The 12180-nt window shown below is 40.0% G+C and overlaps 1 protein-coding gene across 3 annotated transcripts; it reads left to right on the forward strand.

Moving 5' to 3' along the window:
- The first annotated feature begins 4710 nt into the window (after positions 1-4710).
- On the forward strand, positions 4711-11699 carry tra2b (transformer 2 beta homolog). Of its 3 annotated transcripts, XM_046837736.1 has the most exons (9): positions 4711-4878; positions 6789-7054; positions 7349-7488; positions 7777-7924; positions 8632-8820; positions 8929-9044; positions 9760-9936; positions 10973-11067; positions 11120-11190. In XM_046837736.1, the coding sequence occupies exons 4-9, from the start codon at positions 7892-7894 to the stop codon at positions 11173-11175; spliced, it is 666 nt and encodes a 221-aa protein (XP_046693692.1). In that variant the 5' UTR covers positions 4711-4878; positions 6789-7054; positions 7349-7488; positions 7777-7891; the 3' UTR covers positions 11176-11190. The 3 variants fall into 3 exon arrangements, with proteins under 3 accessions (XP_046693692.1, XP_046693690.1, XP_046693691.1); XM_046837734.1 differs by lacking the exon at positions 6789-7054; XM_046837735.1 differs by lacking the exons at positions 6789-7054; positions 11120-11190 and adding an exon at positions 11356-11699 and having other exon boundaries at positions 4715-4878; positions 10973-11046.
- Positions 11700-12180: the final 481 nt, after the last annotated feature.

The following is a 12180-nucleotide window of genomic DNA, read 5'->3' on the forward strand; positions in this document are numbered from 1 at the left end:
TTTAAATTCAAGACAAATGCCATTGAATGTTTGATTCAAAGTGATGAAACACTGGTTCTGTTATTATTCTAAAAATATAATGTTGGATTTGGTGCTGTTTATTGTATAACACAAAACAGTGTTCTGTTATTATTGTTATTATTATTGCAACAATATGGGGTTGTGAGCAAAAGTTAAGTTTAATGTGTTCACCAATATTCCTCACTGAAGTATTGTACAGCCACTGTCGATATTTTCTGTAAATTATTATTTAAAAATACATCATTCAGACTCACTGGATAAACAGTAATTCAGCTTTAGCTCTTTACTCATCTGTCTCTGCATGGCTATGGATGAAATCTGGACAACTGGACACTATTTTCAGTAGGAATATTATTTATTGTGGATGGTCATTTGGAGATTTACCATTTATAATCCTCATTGAAAAGCCACTGATGTTGATTGATTTTCCACTACATTTCAGTTATTTTTATTTTGATGTTAAGATTAATACAATACAATTTTTTTTGTTAATGTGGCAGTGGATGTGCTGCTGTAACAAACTAATACAATTTCATAATTTAAACCTACCTATCATTTACTACGTTGCAAAGACTGACTGCTATTAGAACCGTGAGATTTTCTTTATTGCATCATTTCATTAAACAGACATTATTTATTAAAGTACCGAGAACCGCGCGGAACTATTACATAGGAAATACTGACTCCTGGTGGTCATTTAGTAGCACTGTAGAGTTGTATGTTTTACAACTTTTCCTGATTAAATAAAAAAAAATGCCTTGTCAAACATTAGCTCCTATATTTTATTGAATAAAATATTTTTTCTTTTTCTGGTGTTCACCTGTCCAAGAACCCTAACCTAGTTCCTCAACACCAGCTCCATAACAAAGTCCAGCAGCACCTCTACTTTTTTAGAAAGCTGCGAAAGACAGCTCTCACCACCGATCCTCACAACGTTCTACAGAGGGACCATCGAAAGAATCCCGAGGAGCTGCTTCACTGCCTGGTTTGGGAATTGTGTCTTTTAGAATTGCTAGGCCCTACAGCAGATGATGAGGGTGGCTCAAGTTCATTGGAGCCTCTCTTCGCTCCATCATGGACATTTACACCACATGCTGCATCTGCAAACCACCAGCATTGTGGCCGATCTATCTCTCACTCACACACACACACACACACACACACACACACTCAACCTTCCTGCCAACTGAAAAATTATAAGCATTCGGGAAGCATTTTCACATTCAACCATATGACTATTAAGGGACTGGATTCACAAACACACAAATGTGATTAGCTCATAAGTCCTCTGGTCTGAGTCATTCGTTCTTTTGTCACGTGACTCTCATGAACGCTATGAAGGTGATTAAAGGATTAAAGGAACAAAATAACCTAAATGTCTCAAAAAAAAAAATATCGTTAATTTTGATGAACAAGAATTCAAAGAACCAACTCACATAAATTATCTGGCCTTCCAATCACTACTAATAACCTGACCATAGTGACCATAGCAATGAACTAAACAGAAGTTTTTTAACAGCGTGTGACGCTTTAACGGTTATCATCTATTTTTAGCTATTATAAATACCTTAACTGTTTTGTTTAAAAGTATGTTTTAGTAGTTCTGTTTTGACAGATCCATGCTTTGAAATGGCCCCACAGGAAATGCTTTAGGCTCAGACATGTGCAGAATCATCACAACATGTTTGTTATTGTTTACGTCCTTGAAATGGTCTAAAAATTGTCTTGAATTAAGTGAATGGCATTAAGGTGGCAGTGCATATGAGTATAAACTGTGGATGTTTGTCAAGTTAAAAAAAAGGGAAGCAGGAAGAAATAAAGTAAAAAAAAAGAAATAAAGGCAGAAGATATAGAATGTGAAGAAGATATAAATAAAGATAAAAATGAAGAAAGAGAGAAGGACAAGGGCTGTAGCTTAATGGTTAAGGAATTGGATTTTCCCAAGACACACCAAGCTGCCAAGGCCCCTTAACTTCATGGTTGCTCAGTTGTCTGATTCTGATTCCGATTATGACAGCCCTAATATATATAATTAAATTTATATATTATTATTTTTATTCGTGCAGCTGCTCCCATTAGGGGTCGCCACAGCGGATCATCCATTTCCACACCCCCCCCTGTCCTCTACATCTGCCTCTGTCACACTAACTATCTGCATGTCTTCCTTCACCACATCCATGAACCTCCTTCTTGGTCTTCCTCTTTTTGTCCTTCCTGGTAGTTCCATCCTCAGCATTTTCCTACTGATATACCGCATGTCCCTCCTCTGCACATGTCCAAACCATCTCAATCTCATCTCCCTAACCTTGTCTCCAAAATGTCCTACACGTGCTGTCCCTTCTAATCCTGTCTATCCTCGTCACTCCCAACGAAAACGTTAACATCTTCAGCTCTGCTACCTCCAGCTCTGCCTCCTGCCTTTTACTCAATGCCACTGTCTCTAATCCATACAAGATCGCAGGTCTCACCACAGTCCTATAAACTTTCCCTTTCACTCTTGCAGATACTCTTCTATCACAAATCACTCCTGACACTCTTCTCCACCCACTCCACCCTGCCTGCACTCTTTACTTCACTTCTCTAACACACTTTCCATTACTCTGCACTGCTGACCCCAGGTATCTAAACTCCTCCACATTCTTCACCTCTTCTCCCTGCAACCGCACCACTCCACTGCCCTCCCTCTCATTCACACATGTACTCTGTTTTACTCCTACTGACTTTCATTCCCCTTCTCTCCAGCACGTACCTCCACCTCTCCAGGCTCTTCTCAACCTGCTCCCTACTCTCCCCACAAATTACAATATCTTCTGCAAACATCATAGTCCACGGAGACTCCTGTCTGACCTCATCTGTCAACATGTCCATCACCACTGCAAACAGGAAAGGGCTCAGAGCCGATCCTTGATGCAGTTTAACCTTCACCTTGAACCAGTCTGTTGTTCCTACTGCACACTTCACTGATGTCACACTGTCCTCATACATGTCATGCACCACCCTCACATACTTCTCTGACACACCAGACTTCCTCATACAATACCACAACTCCTCTCTCGGCACCCTGTTGTACGCTTTCTCTAAATCCACAAACACACAATTCAACTCCCTCTGACCTTCTATATAATTTTCCATCAACATTCTCAAAGCAAATAATGCGTCTGTGGTGCTCTGGTGCGCATGAAACCATACTGTTGCTCACACATGGTCACCTCTCCTCTCAGCCTAGCTTCCACTGCTCTTTCCCATAACTTCATAGTGTGACTCATCAACTTAATTCCCCTGTAGTTACTGCAAGTCTGCACATCTCCCTTATTATTAAACATTGGTACCAGCACACTCCTTCTCCATTCCTCGGGCGTCCTCTCACCTTCCAGAATCTTGTTAAACAATCTGGTTAAAAACTCCACTGCCATCTCTCCTAAACATCTCCATGCTCCTACCGGTATGTCATCTGGTCCTACCGACTTTCCACTCTTCATCCTCTTAATAGCTGCTCTCACTTCCTCCTTACTAATCCTATTCACTTCCTGCTTCACCATCTCTACACCATTCAACCTTATCTCTTTCTCATTTTCCTCGTTCATCAGCAGCTCAAAATACTCCCTCCACCTTCTCAACACACTCTCCTCACTAGTCAACACATTTTCCTCTCCATCCTCTATTGCTCTATCTTGCAGAACATCCTTCCCAGCTCGGTCCCTCTGCCTGGCCAATTGCTACAAATCCTTCTCTCCTTCCTTAGTGTCCAACTTCTCATACAGCTCCTCATATGCCTTTTCCTTGGCTTTCGCCACATCCCTCTTTACCTGCTGCCGCATCTCCTTGTACGCCTGCCTAATTTTCTCACCTCTCTGTCGATCCCAATTCTGTTTTGCCAACCTCTTTCTCCTTATGCTGTCCTGCACTTCCTCTTTCCACCACCACGTCTCTTTGTCTTCCTTTCTATTTCCAGATGTCACACCAAGTACCTTTCTAGCTGTCTCCCTTATCACTTCTGCAGTAGTTGCCCAATCATCCAGCACCTCTTCACCACCACCGAGCCCCTGTCTGACCTCTTCCCTGAATCTCACACTACAGTCTTCCTCCTTCAGTTTCCAATATCTAATTCTTCTTTTAGGCTTCACTCTCCTCCTCTTCTTCTTCACCTCCAAAACCATCCTACAGACCACCATCCGATGCTGTCTATCTACACTGTCCACCGCTAACACCTTGCAGTCTCCAATCTCCTTCAGGTTGCATCTCCTGCATGGAACATAAATTAAATATATATATAATATATTATAATGAAAATTCTCATGTCAAATTTGTCACGGTGTGCTGGTGCTACAAAAGGTAGGAAAATTAAATAATAAAGTATGAACTAAAAATAAAGACAGCTTTATAATTTTTGCAGGGTGTGTAAAGTGGGGCCGTGCAAAAGATAAGATTTCCAAATAAGTTCAAGTTTTCCAAATAAGTCCAATATGCATTTGCATGAAACTGCATTTCGTGGCTGTGTAAAGTTGTATCTATCTATTCAGTCCATAAAGTGGCTGTGCACTGGGTGGATTTACACGCCTGAACAGTAGGTGTCAGTGTAAATCATAAAAGCGGCCATTATGTCCTAATCCGAATGAGCCCGCCCTCTACACGCTGATTGGCTCATCAAGCACCAAGCAATGTATTTTGTCCAATCAGCGGACTGCTTGTGACGCTGTTTCTCCGGCGCGCGCAGAGGGCGGAGTTTCAGGAAACGGCTCGGGTTAGCTGGGCGCGCGGCAGATAGCGTAACGAAACTGTAATTAAATTGTCTCCATTTGTTCATTTTACAGGTACAGATCCGCCATGAGCGACACCGAGAAGGAGTTTGTAGTGAAAGTACGTAACGAGATTAATTGTTTTATGTAAAAAATGATTTGAATCAACGTGTTCAGGGAAACTGCGTAAATAATGCTTAGCGTAATGTTGCTAGCTAACAAACCGAGTTAATTGTGAACTATTTTAGCGTTTTTAACAAGCTATATTTAAAAAAAATCATTTTAATATTCACACTGGTTATTTTTACGTAGCTTTTTACTGCCGTTTGATTCACCTCAGGGCCGAGGCCTAGCTGTGTAAGTCTTCATTGTGCAGTGTAGAAAGCACTCTAAGGCCTGCCCGTGGCGCTGTCCCAATTGGCGAAAGCAGTTACGAAGAAGTACACTAGATTAAGTGTGGCAGCCGTAATGGGGCACACTATGTAGGTTGCCTATGTAGGGAGCAGGCGACTGTTTGGTATTCCGCCTTGCCAGCCTTGTTATACTTAATGACCGGAACAGCGACACAGATTTAACTAAACATATTACAAGTTATTTACATGTAATACACATTTTATAAAGTATTATTAGTTGTCTTTTTTTATTACTATTGTTTTTATAAATTTGTGTTCCTTTTAATTTGAAAAGTCGCTACTACAAAACCACGTGGTTGCGCCATTTAATGGTTAAAACAATTCGTTTTAATTTGAACCGATTTCAAATAAATAACATTTAATTAATAAATACATTCGATTGTTTTTACTGTGATTTTATTATTATTAATCAGATTTAGTGTTTCGATTTAATTTTAACTTCACATGCTGACATGTTTTATTATTGTAAGTTTATATATATATATATATATAAGGGCCTGTGAGAAAAACGCCATGTTTATACTTATATCGTAATTATTATATTTGGTTTAATTCCAAATGGAAAGGAAACGTGTTATATCTTGTATATTAAGAAACGTATTTTCTTTTGTCCATCGAAAATGGTGGATAATCATAAATTATTTTACCCAAAAGAAATTATAGGAAAACTCCACCCTATAACACTGTGTCTAATTCCATTGCAAATATTCTGAATGTTTAGCAACTCCTACACTTTAGTTCATTTATTTTTCCCACCTGTATGGATTTAGGTATTGTGACGTGTATTTAATTATTTACACGTGTTTTAAGATGAGAAAAGTGAATACTGGTGTTTTGAGTAACAGGTTGGTTTTAAGTGTTGACTCCTAGAACATATCAGTAAGAACCTTTTTGACCTTCTCAAAGTGGAGGAAACAGGAAGTGCTGGGTTTACTGGCCCAGAATGCAATGCGCATGTACACTGAACTCGTGCAGAGATTTGTCTCGGCTAGTAACGATGTACGAGTTAGATAAAGTAGTTAAAGCTTCAGCTGATGGGTTTGAGGAGGTGAGACGGCTCGTCGGGCCAAAAGACAATCATTTTTTATTAAGTTAAATATAAAGCCAGGACTGAATCCTTCAGGACTGGGCGATCTTTTTCTAAATTCAAAATAGATCAATGTGTCAATTGATTACATTTGAGGGAGTAAAATAAATAATAATGGTGGTGGAATGGAGAAAATGGACAATGGAGTCTACCAGATATAGCTGCCGCAGTGCACAGTGAAATGAGACAACATGGTGCTACATTAAATAATTTTTTGTTTATTATTGGTTCTATGGACATTTACGTTGTTCAGGGTGGAGTTTTCCTTTACTCGTAGATAAACTGGGTGGTCCATCATCGTTTTGTGTTAAAAGTTGCATAGTTGTTTTAGATAAATGACTCGATGTAAATTGCATATTTCGTAACAATTTTTAGGTTGATGTAACGTCATGTTTAAACTTTGTATATTGGCTTATATCATCGTCTCTAAATGGATTTTTATTTTTTTTATTTTTTTTTATGACTAATGTACATTTTCACCCACATGACTACCACAAAGACTTTACCCTTTTCTTGTTTTTCCCTATTAAGGTTAAGATGGGAAGAATGAAAAAGGTGGCCGAAGTCGAATGTTGTTTAAATGAGGCTGAAATTTGCGAGTGCATGCTAATTCTGTGTGGCCAGAAGTTCTGAGAAGTTCCCCTCATGTAGAGTGTTGTCACTATGGAAGCAATGAATGGTTGAAGATGAAGTACAGAAGTCAGAATAAGAAACTGAAGAAAGAAGAACAGAATGTTGGTTGAAGTTATGAAGTTAATCTCAGAAGTGTTCGGGTGGATAAGATGAAAGAGGGCTAAGTAATGTGCATTAGTCTGTTTTTGTCTGAATATCAACTCTCTTTCATTAAAGTTTGCATGCTACTCTTTCTGTCATAAAGACAACGCTTTTTAAACCATATTCTAATGCTAGTCGGTGTTTTGTTAAAAAAAAAAAAAATCCTTCATGATGCATTGGATTTAAACCGACTTTAACAAGCTTTTTAAGAAGTCTGTTTGTCAACTTGATTGATAAGAGGTCTGGGGCTATGACTTGATGCATGGGAAGTTCTCGCTCTGCTTTGCCCGTGCTCATTTGGTTTTGGATTCGCACAGGAGTCCCGATCTCGGAGTGTGAGTCCCAGAGGCTCAGTGAAGTCAACCAGCAACTCGCCGGGAAGATCTAAGGATGGTTCCCACCGCTCCAGGTCTAGATCTAAATCCCATTCCAGGTCGAAGTCCAGGTCCCGGTCCAGGTAAGGATCTTTCTTCGCATCTTTTGAAATCTAATGGGGAAACGCTCTTTTACACGTGCTGAGCATGGTGCTGATCATAATGTCTTAAAGAAAAGTTTTAGGTTGATGGTATCTTAAGTTTGTCTCAAAGCACCTTGGATAAAAGCATCTGCTCAATGCTGTATCAGTAAATCTTTCAGTGTGTAGGCTATGCTTCATTTTCCAGACAAGAAGTCAGTAATGAAAGTGTGAGGACCCCTGGATACCCTTTTTTCAGGATGTACTATTTATTTTTTTCCCTCCACACAGGTCCCGGTCCCACAGGAGCTCTCGGCGTCGTCATTCTCGCTCGCGATCTCGAAGGCGTCACTCACGCAGCCGCTCATACAGCCGCGAGTACCGACGCAGCCGCAGCCACTCGCCCATGTCCAATCGCAGACGTCATGTTGGTAACCGGGTATGAACCTCCTTGCATCTTGCATATGCACTCAAACAAGACCACTTTCATACTACACTTCCTCATTTCACACACTCCCAGCTTCTTTTATATTACACAACACACCCAACAGAATAAATATTTGGAGCAGGCAAATTTCACTTGGGAATAGTTGACGGTTTTAGTTTCCAGGCGGATTTGTCCGAAGTTTAAAGCGAGAGTAAGTTTAATGGGGGATTTATAATATAATACGTCTTCAATGCAAGTAAACTTTTACCTCTGAAACTCCGGCTTCTTGTATTCAGGTGGTGTGGATTAAAAGGTAGCGTTGCCGCTTTGGACGAACAAATGAATGATACTTGAGTGGCACACCAGTCTTATGATTTTACTCCATCATCCAGAGAGTGTATCCACAAAGCGTGACTGCATGCACACAGCCTCCAGGGATTAAAGCCCCTCTAGTAGTCAAAAGCATTCATTTTAAAATTAATGTTTAAAATAATAGTACAGGATCGTGAATGTGGTGAAGAACACAAAACGCTAGCAGGTGTTATTCTCACCGATGCTGTGGTGCTTCCAGGACCTTTATCTGATTTGTCTCACAATAAATCAGCCAGATATTTACTTTATCCGGAGATAACTGGTTCCTAGACAATCATAAGAGGTTTTTAACTGTTCCTGTGAATGCTCTTGGTGAGGTAATCAAATTCTTTGCCTTTGTCTTGTAGGCAAACCCTGACCCTAACTGTTGCCTGGGTGTGTTTGGCCTGAGCCTGTACACCACAGAGCGAGACCTGAGAGAAGTGTTCTCCAAATACGGCCCCCTGTCCAACGTCAGCATCGTGTACGACCAGCAGTCTCGCCGCTCACGAGGCTTCGCCTTCGTCTACTTCGAGAACAGGGAGGATTCTAAGGAGGTTTGTTTTTTTTTCCCCTCAAGGAGGAGCTGCTGCATTATTTTTGTTCTTGTATATAACAAAAGCTATTCGTTTCTTTATCTAAATGTTTTTCTGTTACATTTCCAGGCGAAAGAGCAAGCTAACGGCATGGAGCTGGATGGCCGGCGTATCAGGGTGGACTATTCCATCACCAAGAGACCACACACCCCCACACCTGGGATTTACATGGGCCGGCCTACCTAGTGAGTGTGCAATTCGCGTTTCACACCAAACTAGGACAGGATCCTCAATTTAACTGTGTCATGAGAGCCAATTTCTGCAGCAGTTGTGACATCCGCTCTATTTATAAAGAAACCGTTGTGATGCTGGCCCCTCTGCTGGCTGCGGTGAACAGCAATTGTTTTAAAAACAAAAAAAACACGTTTTTGTGTGTGGTGTTCAATGAAGTCGTTTTTTCATGTTTGACATGTTTGGTGGGTTGGTACAATTATACTATAGTGAGCACCAAACTGTCATGCAACACTTCAGGTCAGAAATTGCAGTATAGTGGACAATATTTAGTAGTATTTAATCTACATAACTTGATTTAATCAAAATTTGTGAATTGATCTATCGGTAGTACTTCGTATAAACAAGTTGAAAAGTAGGAAATGTGTTCTTTTTTTGTAAACCATCATGGTGTTCTAATGTTTCTATGTAAATGTGTGGGGCAGCCTTGTAGTTGAGAAGACCACCCAAAGTTTGAGGAGTTTAAAGTTCAGGCTGGAGGTGGGGATTTATAAGGAGCAGTGTTAACTTGAGGAAAAAGGAATGGGTTGGGCAGCATTGTTCATGCTAAAGGCAAATGTACATAGGACATAAACTATGTAGGTGGAATTCAGCCTTTCTGCACATGCGTCCTAGGCGAGGTAATTTACACATGTTGATCATTCTTTCTCTCCACTTTATGTGCATCAGTGGAGGTGGTGGTGGTGGTGGCAGTGGCGGTGGTGGTGGTGGTGGAGGAGGAGGTAGTGGAGGAAGACCCAGCACATCCTCCAGTCGCTCCAGAGACTATTACGATCGGGGCTATGACCGCGGCTACGATCGGGGGTATGACCGCTATGATGATCGGGAATACTACAAATCCTACAGGTCAGTGGGTGCGGCAGTGTGTCGTATTGAAGAATCTTTGTTTTGTTTTTTTTGTGCTCCTGATTTTTAGTATGTGATTCATATTGCTATTCAAGTCTGACTCTAAAGTCCTGTCTATTTTAGCAGTTGGTGACTAGATCCTTTTTTTTTTTTTATGATTGTATCGATCATTATCACAGTCTATTTGACCATGAGTTTGTAAACACTTCAATGTGTCACACCTTTTTAGTTTTTGTGTTTCCAAATTGGCAACAATTGTATAAAATGTCTTCTTGTACTGGAGCATTTCACTTTCCTTTCACTGGAACCGAGATCCCCAAACCTGTTCCAGCATGAGAAAGCTCATGTGCACTAAGCAAGCTTCATGAACAATTTGTTTGCCAAGTGGAAGAACTTCACGATCTTGCACTGAGCTCTAATCTCAACCGCAGTGGGCTGAACCTGAGCGCCAGTCCAAATATCTAGTAGAAGCCTTCCCAGAAGAGTGGAAATTAAAATGAAAACAAAAGGCTGTAGATCTCAAAATGGGATGCTCAAACATTTATGGGTGTGATGGTCAAGTTTCCTTGACATTTTCTCTTAATTTAAATCATTTTTATTTGTATAGCGCTTCTGACAATAGTCTTAAAGCAGCTTTGCTGAGAGAAGGAGGTTATAAAGTTGTCGTTCAGTGCCTGTGTTTGGCTGGTGCTTGAATACTGTATAATGATCTTGATCAACACCCTGATATGTATCATATGAAGAAGCAGGGTCGAAGCTTAAACCCAAACATGGGTGCATTTACACCTGGCTTCGTTTAGAGTTATTAATAAACAGAGGGTTTTAAAAAAAGAACTGAAACTTCACTATTCAGAATGAAAGTAGAAGTGAATTTAAAGTGGGGACACTAAGCCTGTGTTCTGATGTATTGAAGTCCGTTATTGTTTTACTTGTGGAGCACGTTTTAATACACGATGTCTGTGTGTATATATTTTATTTATTTTTATATATATATATTCTTATGGTAAACTCTAACCTTTAAACTTTGCTGATGTAGGCGCAGATCTCCTTCACCTTACTACGGTCGTGGAGGATACAGATCCCGGTCCCGCTCGCGCTCCTACTCTCCACGTATGTACAACCTGTGTGTGTGTGTGTGTGTGTGTGTGTGTGTGTGTGTGTGTGTGTGTGTGTGTGTGTGTGTGTGTGTGTGTGTGTGTGTGTGGAAAAAATGTATGTATTTATTTATTTATAAGATGACACTTTTTAATGCCGTGGCACTCAGCAGAAATGAACGTGTTGAATATTCTAGAGCAACTAGTCAGCAGTAAGTCGTCTAGTCTCGAAAATGTGACTCGCCAGATGTGTGCATTTTCCTCACGTTCCCGTCGCCGCTGGAATTCATCCAATCTAATGTTAATATCTGTGTGCTCTTGACAGGGCGCTACTGAGCAAGCCGGAGTTATTGTGTCTAATCGACCGAGGAGATTCTGTGCTCATGGATGAAGAGTAATGGACGGATGGGAGTTTTTATGTTTTGGTGGGGTTGTTTTTGTTGGTGGGTTTGTTTGTTTGTTTTATTTTTTTTGTATTTTAAATGCCACGCATGTTTGATTTAATAGTCTTTATAATGAGCTGTGCATCTTCTACTTGTTAGATTGTCTACAGGCCTCATAGTGTGTACAACACTGTGTCAGTCAAATTTCAAAAAATGTAATGAGCTAGGAAATCAATGTAAATGCATATGTTGTCAATATTCACGAAATAAACAGTATTTTACAACAGTCTCGTCCTTTTCCTTCCTTCAGTAACAATGACCATGAGAGAGATCTAATGTCTATCAATAATGTAATTGTTAAGAGTTGAACAAAATGTTTAATCTGGAAATCTGAAGATTAGCATAGTAATGATGTTAGGGGAAACTATTGTGCGTCCACACGTAAAAACAAGTGTGAGAGACAAGATGATGAGCATTAGTGTTTTAATTAGTTTTAGTGCATTAGTGCTTAATCCTTTATTTAAAGAAATATTTGACTTATCATTGATTATATTGTGTTTGCTGCGTTTTACCAAGTGATCATCGGATAAAACTAAACTGCCTAAAGTCTACTGTAAGATGATTTAATACTCAATAGCGAAGAATGAGATTTGGGAAAAATTCACCAACCATCTCCCATCACTGTTCTGCTCTGAAATATTCTACCACACCATACACCCTTTATACCTCCAAACAGTGTGGAGGGAGATCATCAGATAACTGAATGG

This window comes from Silurus meridionalis, chromosome 24 (genome assembly GCF_014805685.1).
Source record: "Silurus meridionalis isolate SWU-2019-XX chromosome 24, ASM1480568v1, whole genome shotgun sequence".
Lineage (NCBI taxonomy): Eukaryota > Metazoa > Chordata > Actinopteri > Siluriformes > Siluridae > Silurus > Silurus meridionalis.